The sequence below is a fragment of the Natator depressus genome, chromosome 2, assembly GCF_965152275.1.
Source record: "Natator depressus isolate rNatDep1 chromosome 2, rNatDep2.hap1, whole genome shotgun sequence".
Lineage (NCBI taxonomy): Eukaryota > Metazoa > Chordata > Testudines > Cheloniidae > Natator > Natator depressus.
This window is the reverse complement of record NC_134235.1, coordinates 110,256,461-110,279,179: the sequence shown is the minus strand read 5'-3', so window position 1 is coordinate 110,279,179 and position 22,719 is coordinate 110,256,461. Positions and strand designations below refer to the sequence as shown.

The 22,719-nt window shown below is 40.0% G+C and overlaps 1 protein-coding gene across 9 annotated transcripts in view; it reads left to right on the top strand.

The window, feature by feature from the left end:
• PHACTR1 (phosphatase and actin regulator 1) overlaps positions 1-22,719 on the top strand; it is a 430,831-nt gene that overhangs the window by 313,260 nt on the left and 94,852 nt on the right. For all 9 annotated transcript variants that reach the window (XM_074944870.1, XM_074944866.1, XM_074944872.1 and 6 more), the window contains one exon: positions 8,440-8,520. In XM_074944870.1, the coding sequence (XP_074800971.1) occupies positions 8,440-8,520 (81 nt within the window). The remainder of the gene's footprint in view (positions 1-8,439; positions 8,521-22,719) is intronic.

Genomic DNA, 22,719 nt, shown 5'->3' with positions numbered 1-22,719 from the left:
TTTATCCAGCAATTTCCCTGCGACATCTGCTCTGTTGGGTGGACTGTATCCTGGTCTTAATGACTGAACCATGTTAATGAAGTGTGGGTTCTCAATCATACAGAAAGGAGAGTTTGTTGCATAAACAAACCAGGAAATTTTTTTCATCAATTACCTCTTTTTGTAATCTGCTGGTTCTTATCACAAACTTCTCTATGGTTGTTTCTGGATGATGGAGATTTTGTTTTCTTTTTGCTACAGGTGATATACTGTGGCTATGTGACATACATGATGTGACTGAAACACTATAATTGGCGGATAACTCTGAAACTATAGGAAATGATGGTGATCTTGAAGGTGGATAGTCTTCAGAATCCTGTATGTTGAGGATGGATTCTCCTAAACAAAATAAGTCAATGCAGTTATTTAATTATTACCATACTGCTCATTTAGTATTACTCATTGCATTCACTGACACTCAGTACTACTTTAAAGGTGAAATTGTAAAAGGAAGATCTGCCTATTTCAGCTATTTATTTTTTATCACAACTGCATCTAAAATGATAGTACCATAGAGTAACAACTATATTTTTTGCTCAAACATGAGAATTCGAGAACAGACCAGAAGGAAAACAGGCAGTCCTTAAGAAAGAAGTATGAAATAAAAAAGTTTACCAACCTGAAGATCCTGCATGTTCAGACATGTTCCTTTCATCATCTTCAACGCAGCTTCCTCCTGAGAAGGAACAGTTCTCATGATGTTGTTTCATTGAGGCAACCAGGCCTTGCATTTCTTTGTTGTACTGTTTGCATTTTGCATGCATGCCTGTCGTACCCACAGGTAGAGGAACTTCATTAAAATATTCCCAAACTGGGTCTCTTTTACGGCCTGCTGCCATTATAGGTTTTCCCTTCTAGTGAGAGAATGGTATGGTAGATCTCAAATCAATGAAGGCTACACTCAGAAAGACCTCAAGACTTCTGGAATATGCTGCTCAAACAGTTTCACTTTTGTTTCTACTGTCTGTCCCTCCCTTCTCACATTTATCTCCAGACTTCTTCTCCTTGTCCAGATCTATTCCACCCCCAACAATCTTCTATTCATTGAACTTTCTGAAAGGTAAGGGATTGACTCTGTGTACACAAATTTGCAGAGGGACAATAGGGTTGAGGTCTGTTATTTCTCACCTCTATATATTCTTTATTTATTTAAAAACATTTTTGTTGTTAACAAACATGTTATCTCTGGAGTCACAAATCCAGTTTGAGAACTGCAAAACTAAGCATCTCTAATGTTATCTTCTAGACAGAGCACTGAGTCCCATTGGGTAGATAGAAAGATTAACCTAAATAATCTATACAGAAGCTCCTGGAATCCCATAAAATTGGGTCCCTAATCCATGAACTATTGGAACTCATTTACAAAACTTTTCTTAAACATTACATAAACATAAATATATTGTCTCATACTATAGAATTAGAATTTATAATCCCTATTCCATGATGAGATATCTTTGAGCTATAAAGTATCTTAATTAAAACTATCCTTCGATAGGTTTTTTCCTCAAAAAGCATTTTATCAAAAAATCCAATTTTTTTAATTTTATTTTTAAATCATTGATTTTTATCTACCCTGAAACCATGCAAAACTGAGTGAGTTTGTTCACTTTCAGTTCTAAAAAAGACAAAATTCAGTAGTTCAGCTGAGCTTACTTTGACTTTAAAGTTCATTCAAACCACAGACCCAAAGCAAAACTCAGGGATGTCAACTCATGTGAAATGAAACTAGGATGATCAGATGTCCCAATGTTGTCAGGACCATCCCAATAGTAGAGGCTTTGTCTTATATAGGCAACTATTACCCCATCCCCCCTCCTCCATCCCAATTTTTCACACTTGCCATCTGGTCACCCTAAATGAAACAAACCAAAAATTAATTGAGCCTCCTGTGAACTGGAACCTGTGAGTTTTGCCCTGCTCTGTCTGAGACTTTCATCCACGTTATTTCTCTTTTCAAAGCTACTCATTTAAATCAAATAGGATACTAGCTGACTACCTAGAAACTCCATGTGTGTGAAAAACAAGTTTCAGGATGTCTTAATACACAGTTTACTGGTGCCTCTCATGTGAGTATCTCATGAAAATACATATCTCTCCTCCTTCATAATTCTAAAGGGAATGGTGCATGTTTGTGTATCTTCACACCATGAAGCCAGTAACTTACATTTATTTTCTAACTATCCATATTTGGAATATTAGAAAAGCAAATTCCGAATATTGATTCCAGATATAGTTTACAAAAGAGAGAGCTCTTGCCATGTTGTAATGACCTCTGTTGACTACATGACCAATGAAAAATACAGTGGTCTTTAAAAGGAAGAATTCAGACTAAGCATGCCACAGTGTTCCCTTAGAGGAAAGCCGAGGGGGCAGCCTCACACAAGAGCAAGATTAAGATCCATCTGACTAGAGCAGATTATTTTGAGTGTTGATTGTCATCCCTGTAGTTTAATCAGCAGCATGGTATGTTGTGCAAAGAGTGGCAATCTTCTCTCATATATGTGCTGGGGACGCTGATGTGCTACAGAGGTGACAAGGGTTGGTCTGGGAGAGATGGGTAGGAAGGGTTGATTGGCTGATGTTTCCTCACTACATAAATGTCTCTGTGGCGGTTTAATGCAGCAGCTTAAGCACTGGGCACACAGGCAGCTGTATGCTTCACCTTCTCAGCTGGAAACAGTCCATGATCACTGTTATCGTGGAGCATAAGGGTTTATTAAAGGAATAAAGACAAAATAGTGGTATGTTTCCAGAATGAAGGGGCAGGAAATCCTTGTGACCTTGTCTAGACTGTTCTGATTTTCATGGATCAGTCACAGAGAAAAGCGCTACTTGAATAACAGGGGGGTGACCCTGCTTTTAAAAAGGCTCAAAAACACTGGCTCAGAAATGTAAATAAAAATATTTCTTATCTTTAATTTTATCAAACCAGATAGGAAACCGTATACTGTAGATCAGAGTAGCAAAATATGCTCTCTCTGTGTGCCCATGTACGTGTCCTCTTTGTCTAGAAACCAGCAACTGAAAATTGGTTTATTTAAAAACTAGTTCATTTACTTTGATAGCAGAATACCATTTTAAAACTTAATTAATTCCTATAGCAAGAGCTTGCAAATGATTTATATCCTCCTGGAAAAGGAACCATATTGTATGAATGGACAAAACAAGGTTAATCAATATATCACTAGTAAAAATCCCAATGGAAGGAATACATCTTAAATATTAATTATACTTAATTTTCCCCATCACTGAAGTTACAAGGTTCTCAAGAATCAAAGGTTAATTCATAAAGGTCTTTATTTTTCTTCTCTTATGAATAGATCCCTTCTAAGTACATAGTGAATAACTTTATGCTGTACCAGCTTCCTCCTTTGAAAAAAATCCTTGGCAAAAGAGCTTTCAGTCTTTGTCAGGGTAATTCTGAGCTCTGCAGGTAGTTCACATTGTTCAAGCTGTTAGTTCGCTATGAGTTTTACACGTAGGCTTTATGAACTGTAAGTTGTGCATTTGTGATTATCTCACCCTGATTCCGCAGCACCTTAAGGAGAACATGCACATAAATATACAGGACTTGTTTGGTGGGGAGAAGAGTCCTAATAAAGAAAAATTATTGGTTCTTGAGTTTTAATATCATCAGGTCCTGCTGTCACTCAGAGCTGTCCTTAGATGAACAGCCTGACAAGCCCTTCCTGTAGATATTTTGGTAACTAAACTCTGGTTCAGTAGGGTAGGTGATTAATTCTTTGAGTGTAGCTGCCATATCCTTTCTAATGGACACAGGAGACTTTTTTTTAAAAAAGAGCAAAGTTCTTGTTTTTAGCCCAAGTTTTGAACAGAAGCTTTTGTATCATCTTCTGCTGTGATGACTATGACAAGCACAACTTTGCTACAAGGACTGTGAAGAAGCTGGTGTGCAGACAATCATCCTAAACAATCTATGTTTAGACTTCTACATAATTTAGCCTAAAAAAATAGCCTCTCTGTGTGTGTGGGAAGCATTTCTCTCTACTTAGCTGTCTGGCTATCCAATTATTTTGAAGAGGGGACTCTGTCTGCTGTGATTTTTTTCACTATTTCTTGTCTTTCTGATTAGGACTGTTTGACTAAAACCTAATGTCTGCCTCTCTGAAATGTTGACTTCTATCCATGAAATTACCTTATTCGTTAACACTGGTTTTGATTCCGCAGGGTGTAGAATGGCGTGGGCTGAAGCTCTTCACTTATGCTTCTTCCTGAGTATAAAAGAAATGTTACTTGTAATGCCTTACGGAGTGAACTATGGACTAAACAGAGAGAGAGAGAGAGAGTGTGTGTGTGTGTGTGTGTGTGTGAGAGAGAGAGAGAGAGAGAATAATTTGGTCCATCTGCACATGTATGTACTGTGCATGCACACACACATATTTCTGTGTGTATACATATGTATATAGATACAATATACATTGGTTATCTAGCTGCCCAAGGTACAGTTTAGTATATTAATTTTCAAAATATCGTTTAGCAATACTTGACACTCTCAGTATCTCCATTCAGTGAACAGTGCTGCTGCCTGTAAGCAGGTGTTGTTATTTTGGTGATATTTCTTCCAACTTGGTTTCCTGTAGAGAGGTACCGTTAGGCAGAGTGAATGCACTTCACTGTTTTAAATGAATGAGAAATGAGAGATTTTCTCAGAGTTGTTGAAAAAACAGTTCAACAGGCTTAAGTTTTTCCTATTTATTTAAGGCCACGTCCTGCACCACTGAAGTCAGTCAGAGTTTTATCATTTAGTTCAATGGGGACAGGCTCAGGACCTCACTGTGCTCAGTGTTTAAAAAGAGCAAAGCTTTAAAAACAATGCCAAAACAGGGCAGCATAAAATCCCACCTAATCCAAGGAAATATAAAATGGCAGGATCTTGAAGCATTTACTCAGGCAGACTCCCACTGAAGCCAGTGGGAATTTATCGTAAAGAGGACCTAAGCAGCTCAGGCAGCCCCTGGGCCAGCTGCACCAGCTGCTGCTGGGGCAGTCTTGGTCTCCCCTCCCCCCCGGGCCTCCAGCAGCAGGAGTTTGGGTGGGGGGGTGGCTCAGGGCTAGGGATTGGGATGTGGGGTAGTACTTACCTGGGGGGGGGCTCCCCGGAAGTGTGACAGGAATGCCCCTCCCTCAGCTCCTAGCTCCAGGTACTACCTCCACCCACAGGCACCACCCCCACAACTCCCATTGGCCATGGTTCCCAGCCAATGGGAGCTGCAGAATCGGGGCTTGGGGTGGAGCAGAGGCAGCACATGGAGCTAGAAGCTGGAGGTCGCCGCTTCCCAGGAGCCGTGTAGGGAACCTGCCCCAGCCCCCACAACCCCCCTCCCCCCCCGAGTACCCATGGCGCCCCTCCCAGGCCACGTCCCTCCCCTGCATACCCGTGGTGCCCCCTGAGGGCGCGCTCCCCAGAGTATCCATGGCACCCCCAGGGCTGCTCCCCCAAGTCACCCCCTCCCAAGTTTTACTTAGGGGCATATAGTAAAAGTCATGGACAGGTCACGGGCAGTAAACAAAAATTCATGGCTCATGAGCTGTCCATGACTTTTACTAAAAATACCCGTCACTAAAACCTAGCCTTATTCATAATCAATGGAACTTCTGCTAGTGATGAAAATCTGTAGGAGTTGTGCTCATTAACCTCCTTTAGGGTGACCAGATGTCTTGATTTTATAGGGATAGTCCAGAGATTTGGGGCTTTTAGGCTCCGATAACTCCCCCACCTCCATCCCAATTTTTCACATTTGCCATCTGGTCACCCTACCCTCCTTAGAGTCCAAGGGTGAACTCCTGGGCCCATTGAAGTCGATTGCAAAACTGCCTAGTCTTCTAGCCATTGGGGAGCCTCTCCATGCATGTATCTCATGTATCTTGCAAAGCTGAGTTTGCTGTTTTTATTGTTCTGGTAGTTAATAACAGTTCATCATTAGAAAACCTGTTGAACTGGTAATTTGGCTTTTTGATGCTTCTTATGGGATCTATTGAATTACTTTTTTAGCCTGTGTAATCATTTTCTGGTGCTTGTTGGCCTATTTTGTCTTCATTTACTGTTTGCTGTTTTGTCAGATAATCAAGACAAATAACCAGGCTTTCAAAAATGCAAAGCCCTTGATAGCAAGATGTGTGTTTCAGCTTATTTAGATCCAACACTCAGCAAAATGCACAAAGTGTAAAATTTTCAAAAGGGCCAAAGTGACTAAGGGTATGTTTACACTTTGAGCTGCAAGCGTAAATTCCAGCTCAAGGAGACATACTCTCGCTGGCTGTGCTCAAATTAGTGCACCAAAAATAGAGAGTAGCCACTGACTTGCTGTCCTGAGACCATACCAGTCAAAGATGCTGTGCATGTACTCAGGGCGGCTAGCCCCTCTTGCCACGGCTATACTTCTATTTTTAGTACACTAGTTTGATCAGAGCTAGCACAGCTATGTCTCCTTGAGTTGGAATTTGTTCCTCCAGCTTGGAGTGTAGATGTACCCTAAGGCTCATTTCAAAAGTGTCTTAGGTACTTAGGAGTCTAAATCTCACTGAAAGTCAGTGGGACGTAGGCTCCTAAATATCGAAGTCACTTTTGAAAATATTATCCATATTGTATAGCTATTAGGTCTCTTGTAAGAGATTTGTTATGTTAAATGTAGAGGGTGATCAAAGCAGCAGATAATATCATCTGGGACATACATATAGACATAAAACTGTAGAAGGTGATGGGGTATTGGGTCTGAAGCCTTCTATTCCAGTATAGAGAACAGCCTTTAAAGGCTAATTGACATTAGAGGTCAATTGGACATGTTCAAGATGATATGATGATCATTCTGGGATTTCAGTGTGTAAGGAAATGTAAGTGTGTTTAATATACACAAATGTTCATATATTGCTTTTTTCAGATGTTAGATGTTGACTACTTGTTTTTATTTTTTTATCTTGAGAGATATATAATCAAATCTAAAAATTAGATAAAAAAGGAGAGACAGAAATTACTTCCATCAGACACCGTACCTTTTATAAGCAGAGTTATAATAGGCACCAGGGCCCAGGCCTTAGTATCTTAAAACTGATCATCACACAGCATATATCTAATAGCAAACAAGTTGTCAATATAAACCTCACCCATCCTCCAAGTACGCAGTGTCTCCTGACTTGAAGAACAGAGAACTCGCAGCCGCACAACCAGTGGTTATGTTCTCATGTTTGGAGGGGAAGAAAAAGTCATTTCAGTGCCTCTTTCACTTTAAATCTGTCTTGCACAGCTTGAAGTTGCTTCCTCCTAGTTCATTTTTTGTGTGCTGGATCTGACAGGAGAGCATATGGCTCTAGGGATTTGCCCTTGACTATGCTTCCTTTTTGGCAAGCTATGCCTTGGTTTCTCACAGAGCACACAAAATCTCAGTAAACCCTATGCATCATTTTATGCACCCCTTGCTCACTCTCCGATACATGCCTGAATGGACAGATAAGGCCAATTACTTTTTGATGTCTTGGTTAACTGGACATTGCTTTAAAATTATTGTTGAACTAATCAAACAGCATGATTCTATCTGTCTTTCTGGTTCCCTGATCACCATGGTATTTAGGCACCAAAATAAGAATTATAACGTGTTTGGCCAGATCCTTAACTGGTGTAGGTAAGGGGAGCTTCATTGACTTTAATGGAACTTCTCTGATTTACACCAGATGAGGACATGGCTCTCGTTCATCCTGAACATAGCCTATTCTCCACTTCCCCCTTCATGAGGGGTGTATTTCACAAGACTCCTTTCTTTGGGAAGAAATCTATAGGAGGAAGGGGACTTGCCAGCATAAATGTCACTGCCTCCTTTGAGGAAAGACCTCTTCAGACATGTCTTGCATTGTGCCATAAGGGCCTGAATTTACTCCCGCTGAAGTTAATGACAAAATTCCCATTGACTTCAAAGATGCAGGTTCAGGCCCTTTAAAGGAGCTAAGGCATGAGCTCATCCTGATCTGGTATGGGAAGATTTCACAGCCAAATGCCATTCACTGACAGTGCTGCTTCAAATCTCTTTCCATCTTCCCTTCTCCCCCCTTCCACGTGAATTATACCCCATTCTCCTCATCCTTTCTAATTCTCTCCAATATGCTTAGCTCATACGTTTGATGAAGCAGTGAGAGTACAGAAGTGCACCCCAATAAATCAGTCTGTATTCATTTGTATCAACAGTCATGTTACAACTACCAGCGGAAATCTACGGAGTTGTGGCTGTCTCTGTTTCAGATACTAATGGGACTGACTTTTGCCATTGACTTCAACTGGACAAAGATTTGGCCCAGAGAGTAAAAATAAATGCTATAAAAAGCACATGACCTTTCAAAATTGCCTTGGTGTTTATTTTTGTATTTAATCATACGTTTGTCCTTGCATTGTAGCTCTGGAAAGAAAAATATCAATGAGGCAAAGCAGAGAGGAGCTTATAAAACGAGGAGTCTTGAAGGAAATCTATGATAAAGGTAAGAGATCATACCTTGTCTACTCAACTTCAAATTGACAATACTGTATGTACAGTCTTACGGCCTGATCTTGTAATGTTATAATACCAGTAACTTCAATGGCCTTAACTCGTGGTTTACCTAATGAGATCCAAATCAGGCCTTCATACTTCTCTTTTAATTTTACTTAGGTTTGTCACTTTGAATAATTGTAAAAATCATCTAATGAGAGTTAAAAATTAAACATACGTAAAGTAGTTGAAGGATAAATTATAGCCGTGTATGGCAATCACTCTTCTCTTACTAACAAGGACATAATGAAGAAAAATGGAATGACCCCATGGTGCTGTTGATATCAACATTCTGGCTGAGTCACTGCTGGATTAACTATTGTGGAAAGGGAAATCATTTACGTTGCTTTGGATTGCTTAGAGCACGGGGCACCACAGATTCCCATGGCAAATCTGAAAATCCATAATACTCATGACGTGGATACTTCACAAATGTGACAAGAAAAATAACATTCACACCCGAGAATGAAATTTCATTGCTTTATGTCATCCCATTTAAGTAAGGAAAAAAATACACGTTGCCTATTACGTATTTGTCAGTCGTCTAACCTCTCCTTCAGTTTGTTCTGTTGTTTCCTGTGTGAAGAGCACAAAGGTGATAATTCAGCCAAGCACTTAAGCCCAGATCCGCACAGGTGCTTGGTTGCCTAAACCCCAGATTTAGGCACCTGATCTCATCCTAAGGTGCCTTTCGGTGCCTACATCCACTGTGATTCACAAACTCCTGCCAAATCCAGTAGACACACAAATTTACTCAGCGCCTAACTTTTCAGGGTGAAAGTTCCGTCTGCACCTAAGTTTTGGCCTCTGGGCATACCTCACTCTTGGCATCCAGATGCCTATCTCCCACCTAAGCCCCAAAGTGTTTCACAAGCCAAGGTAGACAGGCATTCACCTGCCTAAGTTGTGTCTGGGGCCCAATCTGGTAAGAGGCCTCTGAGCACATCTCCCGGATAGTGTGCCATTCAAAACCTGGCTGGAGAAGGAGGAGGTGGTGGTGATGCTGCTGCACACCTCATAACTTTTAGCCCAATGGCTATGGGAGGCCCAGGTCAATTCTCCCCTCTTCTTGATGGAGAGAGAGGTTTTGAACAGGTGTCTCCCACCTGTTAGAAAAGTGGTCTAGCAACTGAGCTATGGATATTCTGATATTGGGGCTCCCTCTATCTCTCCAGTTGAAGCTGTTCCATTATGGATAAATAATGAAAGAATGAATAGATCCGGGGAACTGGACCCTGGGTCTCCAGTGTCCCAGGTGGATGTCCTAACCACCGGACTACAGAATCATTCTCTCTCTCTCTCTCTCTCTCTCTCTGGCCCAATGGCTGTTCCACTGTGGATAAATACTTAAATAGGCCACCTCATCGTCGTCTTCATCCTGTTATTGTTTTGTGTGGAGTGAGTCAGGCGCCTAACTCATTCCCATCCCACAGATTACAACCATTTAAGTGAATTCAAAAATTACAAAAGTGTTTGTAATTAAATTACACATTTTAGCTTGTTTGTTTTAGCCACTTTTTAACACTTTATTTTTAGCAGTACTTCTGCCTTACTCTTTGCCCTTATTTCTGTGAAGTCAGCTCAGATGCTACTTCATTGTGGAAGCTTGCAATTCTTGTCCACTTAACTAATTTTATATATATCTTTGGGTGTCACCAAGAAACATGAATAACTCCTTCCAGTGATTAAAAAAATAGTCTGTTGCACTAAATATGTCATCAGGCTAATTTCTATGCGGATGGAAGTGGGGCTTGGACTTGGGCTCAAACCTGAGTCTGAGCCGAGACTTAGTGTGCTGTGTAGACATACACTAAATGGGTCTGTCTAAGAGATCCTTTCTCTCATCATGGCACAGAGCTACAATTGAGATAAGGAGAAGCGCTAGAGCTGGAATCTGATTGAATTAGGACTCCTTTGCATTAGAACTTACTCCCCACCTTTCTCCGGGAAAGGCTGAATCTGATGACCTTTAAGACGTTGTAAAGCTCATCTTTTTTTTCCCCTGAACATTTGAAATGGGCAGGGGAGACTTGTGAGGGTGATTTATTGTTGAAGAGGAAAGGTAGTATCAACGGTTCGTTTGCCTGGTTTGCTAGTTGGGGATGGTTATAAGGGCTGGAATGACTGCAGTTTAGTTATAATGGGGTGCATTTTTATTTGTATTTTAAGTTATCTCAAGGGGTCTTAGAGCAGATGGAGGGTGGGTGCTCTTTTTATAGGCCCTAATTCGGGAAAGCACTTGAGCATATGCTTAAATCCATCCCTGTGTAGTACAGCATTTCCGCTTATGCTCAGTGCTGTCCTGAGTAGGTTATGCTTTCCTAAATTGGGACCATAGTACATATATCTAAATAAACAAACAAACATCTAGTATATAGCGCCACTAAAGAGGGCTCACTCTACACTGATAGCAAGAAAATCCAAGTGCAGAAGGAAAATCCCCTTCCACACATACATATGTGACATTGTCTTCTGTAATGAAATACTATATCATCAAACACTATGCCTATCATTAGGAACTGCATCCCAGCGCCTCTGAAAATCATACTTTTATATGTCCCCAGATATGGATTTAGGTGCCTAAAATAGGACACCTAAGTCTGAAAACATGCAATTGTGAGGAAAAAGAAATAATGCATGGTATTAAAGTAATGACCTACTGCACTTTGAAATACAGAATTATAAAAAAACTCTGTGTGTGTGAGACAGAGAGAGAGCATGCTTGTTTACTGTACATGGTGGTGTGGTGGTGTGTGGTGGTTTTATTGACATGAGTTTGTAAGATCTGCTCACTATCCTGTATTGTACTACAAGAGCAGATAAGGCAAATCACTATAAAAGAATATAACATATCCATACCGGAGGCTGTGAAAGGGGAATTCAGGACAAAGAGGATTACTTGAAATCCAGGGACTACTGGAATAATTTAGCTGTTCATAAGGTAACCAGTTGTTTGAATATGTTGTTTATCCTGGCAGAAGCCATAAGTGAGTTATTTTAGGTCATCACAAACCTGTCCAATAAAACCATTTTTCACACCAAACAACATTATTCATTTTAAATAAAAAGAAAAAGATATTGGATTGTCATATAAAGCTTTACAATATTTCCTGGTTTCTAATTTAAATTTTTTTTTTTTTTGCATGCCTCTGCAGTAAGATTACTTTAATACCATGGACAGATTTCACAGTGGCTGAAATGTTAGAATAAGGCAAACACTTACATATATGCTTGACTTTATGTTTATGAACATTCCCAGTGACTTCTGCTTCTGTCATGTGACATCAATGGAACTACTCACCTGCATAAAGATAAGCATTTTTCTGTGGGCTTGGAGGCTTAATTTTTCAATGACCAAAAACTCTAAAACAGCTTTCCTATTATCAAGAAGGCATAATATCATGTGACCTGCCAGGGACAGGTAAAAATATGAGCCGCAGACCTTCAAGTGGTCCAGGGGCAGATTTTCCATTGACTTTAATGGAAATCCAACACAGGAAACAATTTCAGAATTTAATCACTGGAACTTCATCGGAAAGCCAAGATTCCTTTAAATTAATTATATATCCTTTAAATTCACTTTTCCAAGACTAAATATACTTTACCATGATGTTAGAATTTTTAAATATGTCTGATTGACATTTGTGAGGAAAGATGGCTTTTATTAATATATATAGTTTTTGCAATATGCTTTGTAATGTGGTGTGAGCAGAGAATGCAGAATCACCGTAATCCCATTACCCATTTCAGCCCTTGCTACAGCCAGTCTTCTGATCTTCACGTCAGATTTTCTGTGCCAGTTGTCAACCTGGAAAGAATTTTTACAGTCTGGAAATCAAAATTCCTATCTGTGCAAACAGCATCACTACTGCATCTCCATAGCTTCATACTTTGCTTTAGTCATCCACAGTTTGTTATAGCTTCAGAATGATTTAATATAAAACATTGTATAATAGATTTTAACACTGCAAAAATAAGCCACGAGCAATACATTCTACACCTGTAGAGAAGATTTAGTTTTTGAAAAAGAGAGCCAAATTTTTAAGTTTTGAGAGAGAGAGAGAGAAATTGTGTATGTGTAGCCTGATCCAGCTCCCATTGGAATCAGTGAGAAGACTCTTACTGGCTTCACTTGGAGCTGGACCAGGAGGACCACAGTCACTTTAATAAAAGTGGCTTGGTTTTCAGAGGTGTTAAGCACCCACAATTACCAGTGAAGCCTAGATTATGTCTGGAGAGAGGAGTGCATCGTGGGGAGAAGGAAGAACAGTAACAGCCAAACTCATGCATCTTGCTGCAGTAAAATGCAGTGACTAATAAGACTCAACTCTCATAGAAAGTAGTTGCCTGTATCAGTGTGCTGGTAGAGAAATTTTTGTAAACCCTGCATTGAAGAGGAAACATCTTACATGGGAGAATTTTACAGTGGATATTTTTAGCTCTAATTTCTGACCGTGAAAATGTTTAGTGCCAACACTGGTATTAGGAAATTGATGAAACCTTCCAACTCTGGCCTCTGCAATTAATTTATAGACACACAGGGCCAAATTCTCTGCATATGTAGATTGGCACTGCTCCGTTTACTTCAGTGGAGCTATGCTAATTTACATCAGCAGAGAATTTGGTCTGCTAGTGACAGGGAATAGGTTTTGATTTGTTTTAAAAATTGTTTTAAAAATCCTTACCCATACGTGGGTGTTTTTTCTCTACAGCTAGATGTACGTAAAAAGAAAAAGAGAAAGCAATTGATTTATTACTAACCTGTCCATTTGAAGTTAGAAGAGCGGAAATTAAAAAAAAATCAAATGTACAAAGAGGCTAATTTTAAATAGCACTGTTTAAAGCATTTTTAAAAGTGACTGTAAATTAAAAAAAAAACACTTTTTCTCTCTTCTGACAATAACCATAAATCTTTTGAGACAAAAATCCTTTCACAGTCCTGACTTAGAGATGTGTGTGAAAAATGGCCTTGTAATGGAAGTCTTGTTGATCATCTCTATGTAACATAAATAAAGGAGCAGGAATCAAAATGAACCATGTTCCCCATTGCAGTTTAACAAAACTGATACTTAGCCAAATGAAAACATTTAGGAAAAGGTCCCTGAAATATGACTGAAAACAAGTTAGGACATTGCCCGAAAGATTTGTCCAGACTTTTAGGCTGATCAGCTGAAAATCTGCTGTCAGTTTTGTTGCTCAGTGAGGGCAAGAAAGAAAAGCAACAAGGTGTCTGACTGTGTGGAAAATGCACCTGTGCTTGCATGCTGATGTCAAAGTAGGCACCCGGGTCAAGGCTTAAATATTAGGTCTCCTGCAACTTTGGTAACACCAAGGCAGAAAACAAAAAGCTGTAGTAGTTAAGCCCCACAAGGCATCAAGATAGAACATTGTATACCATGCCGAATAATCGCCCTCATTGTGTGATAATGTTCTGGCTTGTAATATGGTATTGTCCTTCAAGAAGCAGATGAAAACTTGTCCAGAGTTCCTCACCTGAAAACAAGCTGTGGAAATTCTGCTCTTCCTTTGTATTTTATTTTTTAGCTTTTCATGTCAAGAACAGCAGAGGCAGCATATAAAAAACTTGGTTGTATATCTCTCTTCTCACAACCTATAAAACAGACGACGACCTTTGGTGTTATATAATTCTGCCCATTAGGAGGCAAGGATGCAAAAGAGTGAGTCTTCCTCTATGCAAGCTCCAGTCTCCCCACCACCTCCATCTTCTTCTGGTTAAAAAGATAGGAGTGTGAGAATTGGCACCAATCTTTGAAAGGAAGAAGGGGAGGTTGTAAGATGAGAGAACATAAAATGACAAAAAATGGAATTACTAATGAGTAATTTTCTGTTGTATGTTCCTTTTCTCCGATCCTGTGGGACAGTCAGAAGGAATTGGTGGTGGACCTGGCAAACAGTACTCATAAAGAAGGACCTTATTGTCCTAATTGTAGTGCCTTCTTCCCAAAGGAAGCATCTTGTGCAGACAGTAGGTCCCTGCCTCCCTTTTTCATAAGATGAAAGCAGAGCAGACAGCAACAAGTAGAATTGACAAGTGAATGAGTATTTTTTCCTTTATATTCATTAAAAAGACTCATACTTAGCAAAGTAAAAATAATGTAGATAAACTGAACTGAGTACCTAAAATGCTGGATCCACAGCATGCTTTAGCCTCTGCCTTAATATTATCCTGGATGAAGAAAAAGCAGGATTAGAGAGCTGGCTTCCTGCCTTTGTCTCACAGCCCTTTCAAGATATCTCACTCCTCCTGTCTCACTGAATGCTTGGTGACTTTTTTGATGATGAAGTGTCATCTGGCAGGTGAAATCTAACAAGACACAGTACATCACAGTGCAACATTCCAGATGCAACATTCATGGAACAAGAAAGGTGTTCATCACAACACTGGCCCCGTATCTTAAATCATTACAAGAGAAATCACTCAAGAATACACTGCATGAAATGACCAAGCATTGGCAAGGAGTTGGCTAAACCGCTTAATCGGTTTTGGTCATCTTCAATTTCTAGGATTCTGTGATTGAGTCTATGAAAGTACAAGCCAGGGTTTGAAAGTAGTGTATATATTTTTTTTTAAAAAAAACTGTTTGATTAGGTTCCTGCTGCTCTAAATGGTTTGTGGTAGATAGTGTTGTGAGTTTTAAAGTATAGCCTCTATCTGCAATGCAGCATTTAAAAAAACCCATTTTTTTCGTAAACCAGTCATTACACATCTTAAACTGATTATCTGATGTCTGCCACTACACACAGATACACACTCATATCTCAGACCTTATTCCCACTGCCTTGCAACTTGTGTAGTGAGTTTAAAACACTATCAGACAGAATTCCCCCATGGTACAATTTTATACCCACTTTTCACTCACCCTGTGCAGTCATAAATTGCTTCACAAGGCAGTAAAGATCAGTCCCTAAGAGTCCAAAGGCCACAATGTCTTACAAAGATTTGGTTGCACTGGCTACGGAGTAATTGTGGTCATGGCAACACATCCCCTCAACAGTCATCATCAGTGGGTCTCCTGTGTAGAGTTTAGTTTAAATTAAAGCTGCTACCTTGAGCAGCAACACTTGCCATCCCTTGGGTGACATGGCCTGGGGACACAGTGGGCCAGATTGTACAGAGAGAAAAAATTTTTGCACCCATTTATGTCAACACATGTGAATCTGACCAGTTGACTCTATTGACAGGCACATTTCAAACATGTAATGTGCCTGTCAATAAAGCAGGGTCCTGCACTTAGGACGGAAGAACCCAATGCACAGCTACAGACTAGGGACCGAATGGCTAGGCAGCAGTTCTGCGGAAAAGGACCTAGGGGTTACAGTGGACGAGAAGCTGGATATGAGTCAGCAGTGTGCCCTTGTTGCCAAGAAGGCCAATGGCATTTTGGGATGTATAAGTAGGGTCATAGCGAGCAGATCGAGGGACGTGATCATTCCCCTCTATTCGACATTGGTGAGGCCTCATCTGGAGTACTGTGTCCAGTTTTGGGCCCCACACTACAAGAAGGATGTGGATAAATTGGAGAGAGTCCAGCGAAGGGCAACAAAAATGATTAGGGGTCTGGAACACATGACTTATGAGGAGAGGCTGAGGAACTGGGATTGTTTAGTCTGCAGAAGAGAAGAATGAGGGGGGATTTGATAGCTGCTTTCAACTACCTGAGAGGAGGTTCCAGAGAGGATGGTTCTAGACTCTTCTCAGTGGTAGAAGAGGACAGGACAAGGAGTAATGGTCTCAAGTTGCAGTGGGGGAGGTTTAGGTTGGATATTAGGAAAAACTTTTTCACTAGGAGGATGGTGAAACACTGGAATGCGTTACCTAGGGAGGTGGTAGAATCTCCTTCCTTGGAAGTTTTTAAGGTCAGGCTTGACAAAGCCGTGGCTGGGATGATTTGATTGGGGATTGGTCCTGCTTTGAGCAGGGGGTTGGACTAGATGACCTCCTGAGGTCCCTTCCAACCCTGATATTCTATGATTCTGTGTCTGATGTTTGCTCCTGGGTCGGGTAAGCATCCAAAATGTAAGAACTTCTCCACATCTCTCTCATTTTCATATAGAAAACAAACTGTAAGCATCATGAAAACAAGCTGTCTTTCAGAATGTCCATTGTTCCATGGTTTCAGCCCCAGGAGTACTCTTTCTCATAGTATTTTGATACCTGTTTTGTCTTCACTACCGACATTAAAGCGCTGCCGGAGCAGCTCTTCAACGTGGCTGTGTAGTCGCGGCACCAGCTCTGGGAGAGAGAGCTCTCCCAGCACTGTACAGAAACCAGCCCCACGAGGGGAGTAGCAGCTCCCTGCACTGGTGGACTGTCTACACTGCCACTTTACAGTGCTGAAACTTGCAGTGCTCGGGGTGTTTTTTCACACCCCTGAGCGAGAACGTTTCAGAGCTGTAAAGTGGCAGTGTAGACAAGGTTAATCTAGGTGAGAGTGTTCGTGAGAAGGAATTTATTGAACTTGAGGCTAACAGTTGCTTAAGAGATGTGGTTACAATGGCTTCATCAGAGAAGTGGTGGCTATCTCCACCTTCTGTAGACTCAGTGTCTCTTCCTGCTGGTTTTAACAATATGAGGGACATTGATCCCAATTTCTGGTTGTATCCCAAAGTGCCTTGAGGATTTACTGACCTTGAGTGTGTGAAACCTGCTGAAACTTGTGGAGAGAAGGTGCTGTGCCTCCTCTTACTAGGACAAGTGGTTGTGCTTTGTGTTTGTGTGTGGTGGAAGGGGGAGCTCAGTAGTGCAGCAAGGAGGAGGGAATGTGATCAGCTGGACAGCTTGGTCACCTCCAGTATATCACTGTCAGCTAGAGTGTTGAGCTCAGAATACATTTCAGAACCCAAGGAAATATCTGAAAGTTTAAAAAAAACAGAAACAGGAGAAAAGGATGAAGCTGAGTGTATGCGCTGCAGATGGTGTGGCCCAATTATTAAACGTAAATATTTGTAGGATAATCGTTCTAATTCTACAATGGAAAATGGTTTATTCAAATGAAAAGTTTTATTTGGGGATTAGAGATATATTGTTTTTTCTTAAACTCAGAAGTGGCATTGTGTTTTGAGTTCTGTTTTAGTTCTGCAGCAAACCACACTGATGAACAGAATTCAGGGCATTAGTCTACTGAATACTTTTCCCCCGTCTTTCCACCAAAATAAACCCTGATATTTACCCAGAAAAATTATTAGTAGTTTTTTGCACTGATTTTCACCTGTTTTTGTTTTTGTGGTAATAAATACTGATAAATTCTCGGGGAAAATTAAATAAAATAAAAACTGAAAACGAAGGGCCATATTCATCCCTAATAAATATGGGTAGACAAAGCAATCATAGGCCAGAGAGCAATCTCGACATTTAAGAGTTCATTTCTTGCTCTCCAGAATATAGTACATGATATTTCAACAGACATTGCAGATTGCACTTGTCTGTCTGAGGAAAGGATTGAGCTCTGACCTTAGAAATTCCATTAATGACTCATTTGTAATCAGTAGCCAAGATTTTATTTAGAATAGATTTTGCTGTCTGCCAAAATAGTAATAAGAGTGATTCCCTAGGAAGTAATGAAAGAAATGAAAGATTCCTTTTGTTTTTAATGTGACATTGAAATCTTTAGAGCACATCACTGAAAAAATAAGTCAGGCTGCTTCCTAACCACAGTATTGCACCCCTCAGAACCAGCCACACCCCAGTGAGTGTCCTTGCCTGGACACAGATTACCTGAGAGGAGGAAAATTTTCAAGGAGACAACTGATATAGATCTAAATAATCCAGTATACAGAATTATTATTTTTATTATTTCATTATTTGTTAGTGATAGCACTCAAACATAGAAGGTCCCTGCCCTGCAGCACTCAGTCTAAAGAAAGACAGACAGGTAGGCAGAGTTCCAGGAAGGCAAACAACAAAAAGAGTTTTCTATAAAAATGAACAAGATTTTGCTAGAAGTAGCTCAGCAGAAGTATGTTTTCAAAAGTTACATAAAAGTGGAGATGGTAAGGGCAGTGTAGAGGAGTTCAGGAAGATTAAACCATGCTTAGGAGGCCATGTCTTCCCAGTATCTGTTCTACATACTTAGACTTTCAGCCTCATGGTGTTACTTTTACAGGCTACGATGGATCAAAGTGTCAGTGTAGGATCTTCCATGTTATATAGTTTCCTCTATGGCCATGTCTGTTTTTTAAAATGACTAGTAGGTGTGCTATACCTACTAATTAGCAGAGAACAGTAGCCCTCATGTGTTCCTGTTGTAGAATAAATGTAAGTTATTCTGTTCATTCTCATTTAGCTAGAGTTCATTTATGTTCAATGTACATTTCCAAAAGCTCATGCGATGTTGGGGAAAGTAATTCTGCAGTATGTAACAACATGCTCCATGCAAGTATGCAAAGGATTTTGCAAATGCACAGAGAAACGAGTATGTGTATTATCTTTATGCCTAAATTAATTCTAAACTCATACTTCTTCAGGACTAAATCATTTTATACTTTGTAATTGCATTACTAGATTCTAACTATGCTGAAGTTAGATTCTTTTCAATTGTATTTCATTTATCCAGAGCAGCTTTCAATGCACTTTAAAAAAATTAATTTGACTTTTATATCTGGTTGTCAAGCATGCCTGTGAGCCAGGATTAATTCATGCTGGGATATTCTTGACTCTACAAATGACCATTGTATCCAAGCCTTTGATCTCTCCCTGTGCTGTTAACTAGCAGCCTTTTATGTTGCTCTGCTTTAAACAAGATCAAATTTTGGGCATACTGTTCAACAATGGTCCCTAAATGTCAAAAGACTGCAGCACAATGCAAGCACCAAAGGGCAATTATTGGGTTTTAGAAATGAAATGAAGATGAGTTCAAAATAAATAAATCTTACCACCAGCAAAAAGACTTCTTGTGTTTTGCTGCTATGCAAAAATAAATAAATAAATAAAAAGCAAAAGTATTTGTGTTGTCATCTTGATATTTTTTCAAACATGTCTCAAATGGTAAATTTTAATACCACCTCTTAATAAGTGTTGAACACCTACAGAGACATGCTAAAAGCATGAAGTCAGTAGGACCTGAGGGTGCTTAGCTCTAGAGCTGGTCGGGAATTATCCAATGAAATATTTTTTCTATGGAAAATGCCAATTACAAAGGATCCGTTTCGACAGTCTCCCAATTGAACAGAATGTTGAAAATGACTTTGTTTCAAAATTTCAGTTTATTTGTACTAAAAACAAAGGTTAAAAATGGAAATCTAAATGATAAATTTTTGAGTGGCCCAATTCAAATATATTTCAGATTCTCAGTTTGGAAAAAACAATTGAGATTTTGACTTTTCATCCCAATTTGGGACAAGAAAAAATATCAAAAGCTCAAAAACTGTCCCAGAATGGGAAAACATTTCCTATCCAACTCTACTCAGCACCTCAGGATTAGGCCCCAGATTTATTTTAAAATGTATCGTTTTTCCTCAAGCGAATCTTGCTATTTTCATAGTACAAACTTTATTACCAGCTATGGTCAAATTTAGCTCTAGATCAAATGAACGTGTATTGAAATACTGTGTTTCAAATTGGAAATACTTGCATGGAAGAGCTGAGAAAATTGAACTTAGCTCTAACGCAGCGTTTCCCAAACCGTGTTCCGCGGAACACTGGTGTTCCGCACGATGTGAATAGGTGTTCCGTGAAAGAATCGTAATTTAAAAAAAAAAAAAGCGTCTTGCACTTGATTTTTGTACTACTTTATACATGCTTTCTAGTTAGAAATTGTTAGTTCAAGTTATTTTAAATTTGTATTTTTGCTTTGTTTTATAAAATAAAATATATTTGAGCAGAAATCACGCAATTTTTTATTTGAAAACCAAACGACTACAAAATAATATTAGAAGTATTCCGTAAATGTATACCAGGTGTTCCATGGCCAAAATAGTTTGGAAAATGCTGCTTTAGTGGTAGAGTAGAACCCTGATTCTGTTTTCAGATCAACAGAAGTCATTCTACTGCCGTCAACAGAATTACAGCAGTGTAAAATCAGGGCAAGTGAGATCAAATTAAGGCCACTGAGTTAACAACTGACTAAAACCTACAGGTTTTATTAATATTATCTCCCCTTTCCAACTCAGCTAAGTGCTGAGAAAACTACTATTCAGGTTTCAGCTTATTGTGATGTCACTGTGTCATGTGAGTTCTTGTGCCATGTCATGCTATTCCTCCAAAAATCCTCCACCCAAACCAAGGAAGTCATGACCCTGATATTCCTAATAATTCCAAGGTTAAAAATAAGCAGAAGATCATCTTCATATTTCATAAAGGAGTCTTAAAGGTCACAAACATGATTTTGAATTCTTTGCTGCTAATCTACCTTCAGACGTACTAATTGCCATTGTCCTGAGGCTAAACTAATGGACTTACGATTTTCATTTCTTTCCAAACTGATATGCACATCTTAGCCGTCTAAGCTGGGAATGTACTTGTCAGATGATTCCTCTCACTTTGGTGATGTACATCTCTGTTTGGTGAATTGGAATGTAACAGTGCCAACCATAAGTGTTCAAAAATCATAAGTCAGGCCCCAAAAATCCTGATTTAAATAATAAGGTTTGGGGTCTTTCTATTTGCCTTCTGGCTTCTGAACTGTTAGGGTGCATTGGGGTCATGTGTGACACTACACCCCATATGCATCATGGGGGTACAGTTATGATATGGTTATGACATAATTATGATGCAATTTGTACAAGATGAGTCATGTAAGATGTCATTGGAAAAATTATGATTTGATGAATATGATGATCCTTTTTGTATGCATGTATTCTTTTTGGACCTGAAGTTATGAATTTTGAATAGGTATCTGTATTTCAAATGTGGTTACATCTGGGTAACACCCACTAGGCAAAATGCTTCCAGCCTAGAGAGCTGGTTGTGAAGAGTCTATTCGGGGTAATGGGCCATTAGGAAAAACAATAGGCCTTAGGAGAAACTTATCCCCTGCCTGGTGAGCCTTCCTGTAAGTAATGGCTACAATGACTCTGCAAGGGCATGTGACCAGACCACATCACTCTGGACTCCATTTTGGGTACCTGTATTTTTCCACAAACTGGTCTAGGAACCAATTTTGGAAAAAAAGGGTTCCCACCATATGGAAAAGCTATATAAGGCAGGGAGTGACATCATCCGTGGTTCTTCACCTCCCCACAACTCAACACCTGAGAGAAGCTCTGAAAGAAAAGGACTTGGAATGGAGGTGGGGAGCCCAACATGCAAAGCAAGTGCAGCTTGTGCCTTGAGAAGCTGCAAGCCTGCTTGTATCAGTCAGGGTGAGAAAATTGCTAATTCATATCCCATCTTTCTAGTATTTTAGGCTTGGTTTGCAGTTTTATTTATTTACAAGGTAATCTGCTTTGATCTGTTTGCTATCACTTACAATCTATCTTTTTGTAGTTACTAAACTTGTTTTATGTTTTAATCTAAACTAGTGTGCCTTTAAGTGAAGTGTCTGGGGAAAAATCTTATCTTGGTTAACACAAGTTTGTTGCATATTCCTCTCCACATTGAGGGAGAGGTGAACTGGGTAATGAATTCATCCCGGTCGGGGTTTCAATCAGGGCAGGATGGTACAGCTCTGGGGTCTTAGGCTGGGGAGCTGGGCGGTTATCTTGGCTGTAGCCTCTCTATGGTTGGTTCGTGCAGTGCCTCATTGGTGCCTGCATATAACTGCAGGTGGGTGGGTCCCTGCCTCTGTGCATGCTGGTGGGAGTGTAAAGTGTGAGAGGGAGCCAGGCTGGTGGGTCCGAGAGCTCAGTGGAACCCCAGTTCCAGGTGGCACCCCGGGGGGAACCCGTCACATCATGTTTTCAGGCTTTCATTTTTCCACAACCACAAGGGGTAGAAACTTACTGTTTTTCTTTGTTTTAATAAAAGCTGAGGGCATGTCTACACTTACCTCCGGAACGATCGATCCAGCGGGGGTCAATTTATCACGTCTAGTGAAGACACGATAAATCGACCACCGAGCGCTCTCCCGTTGACTCCGGTACACCACTGGAGCGAGAAGCACAGGCAGAGTCGACGGGGGAGCGTCAGCAGTCGACCCACCACAGTGAAGAACCGCAGGAAGTAGATCTAAGTATGTCGACTTCAGCTACG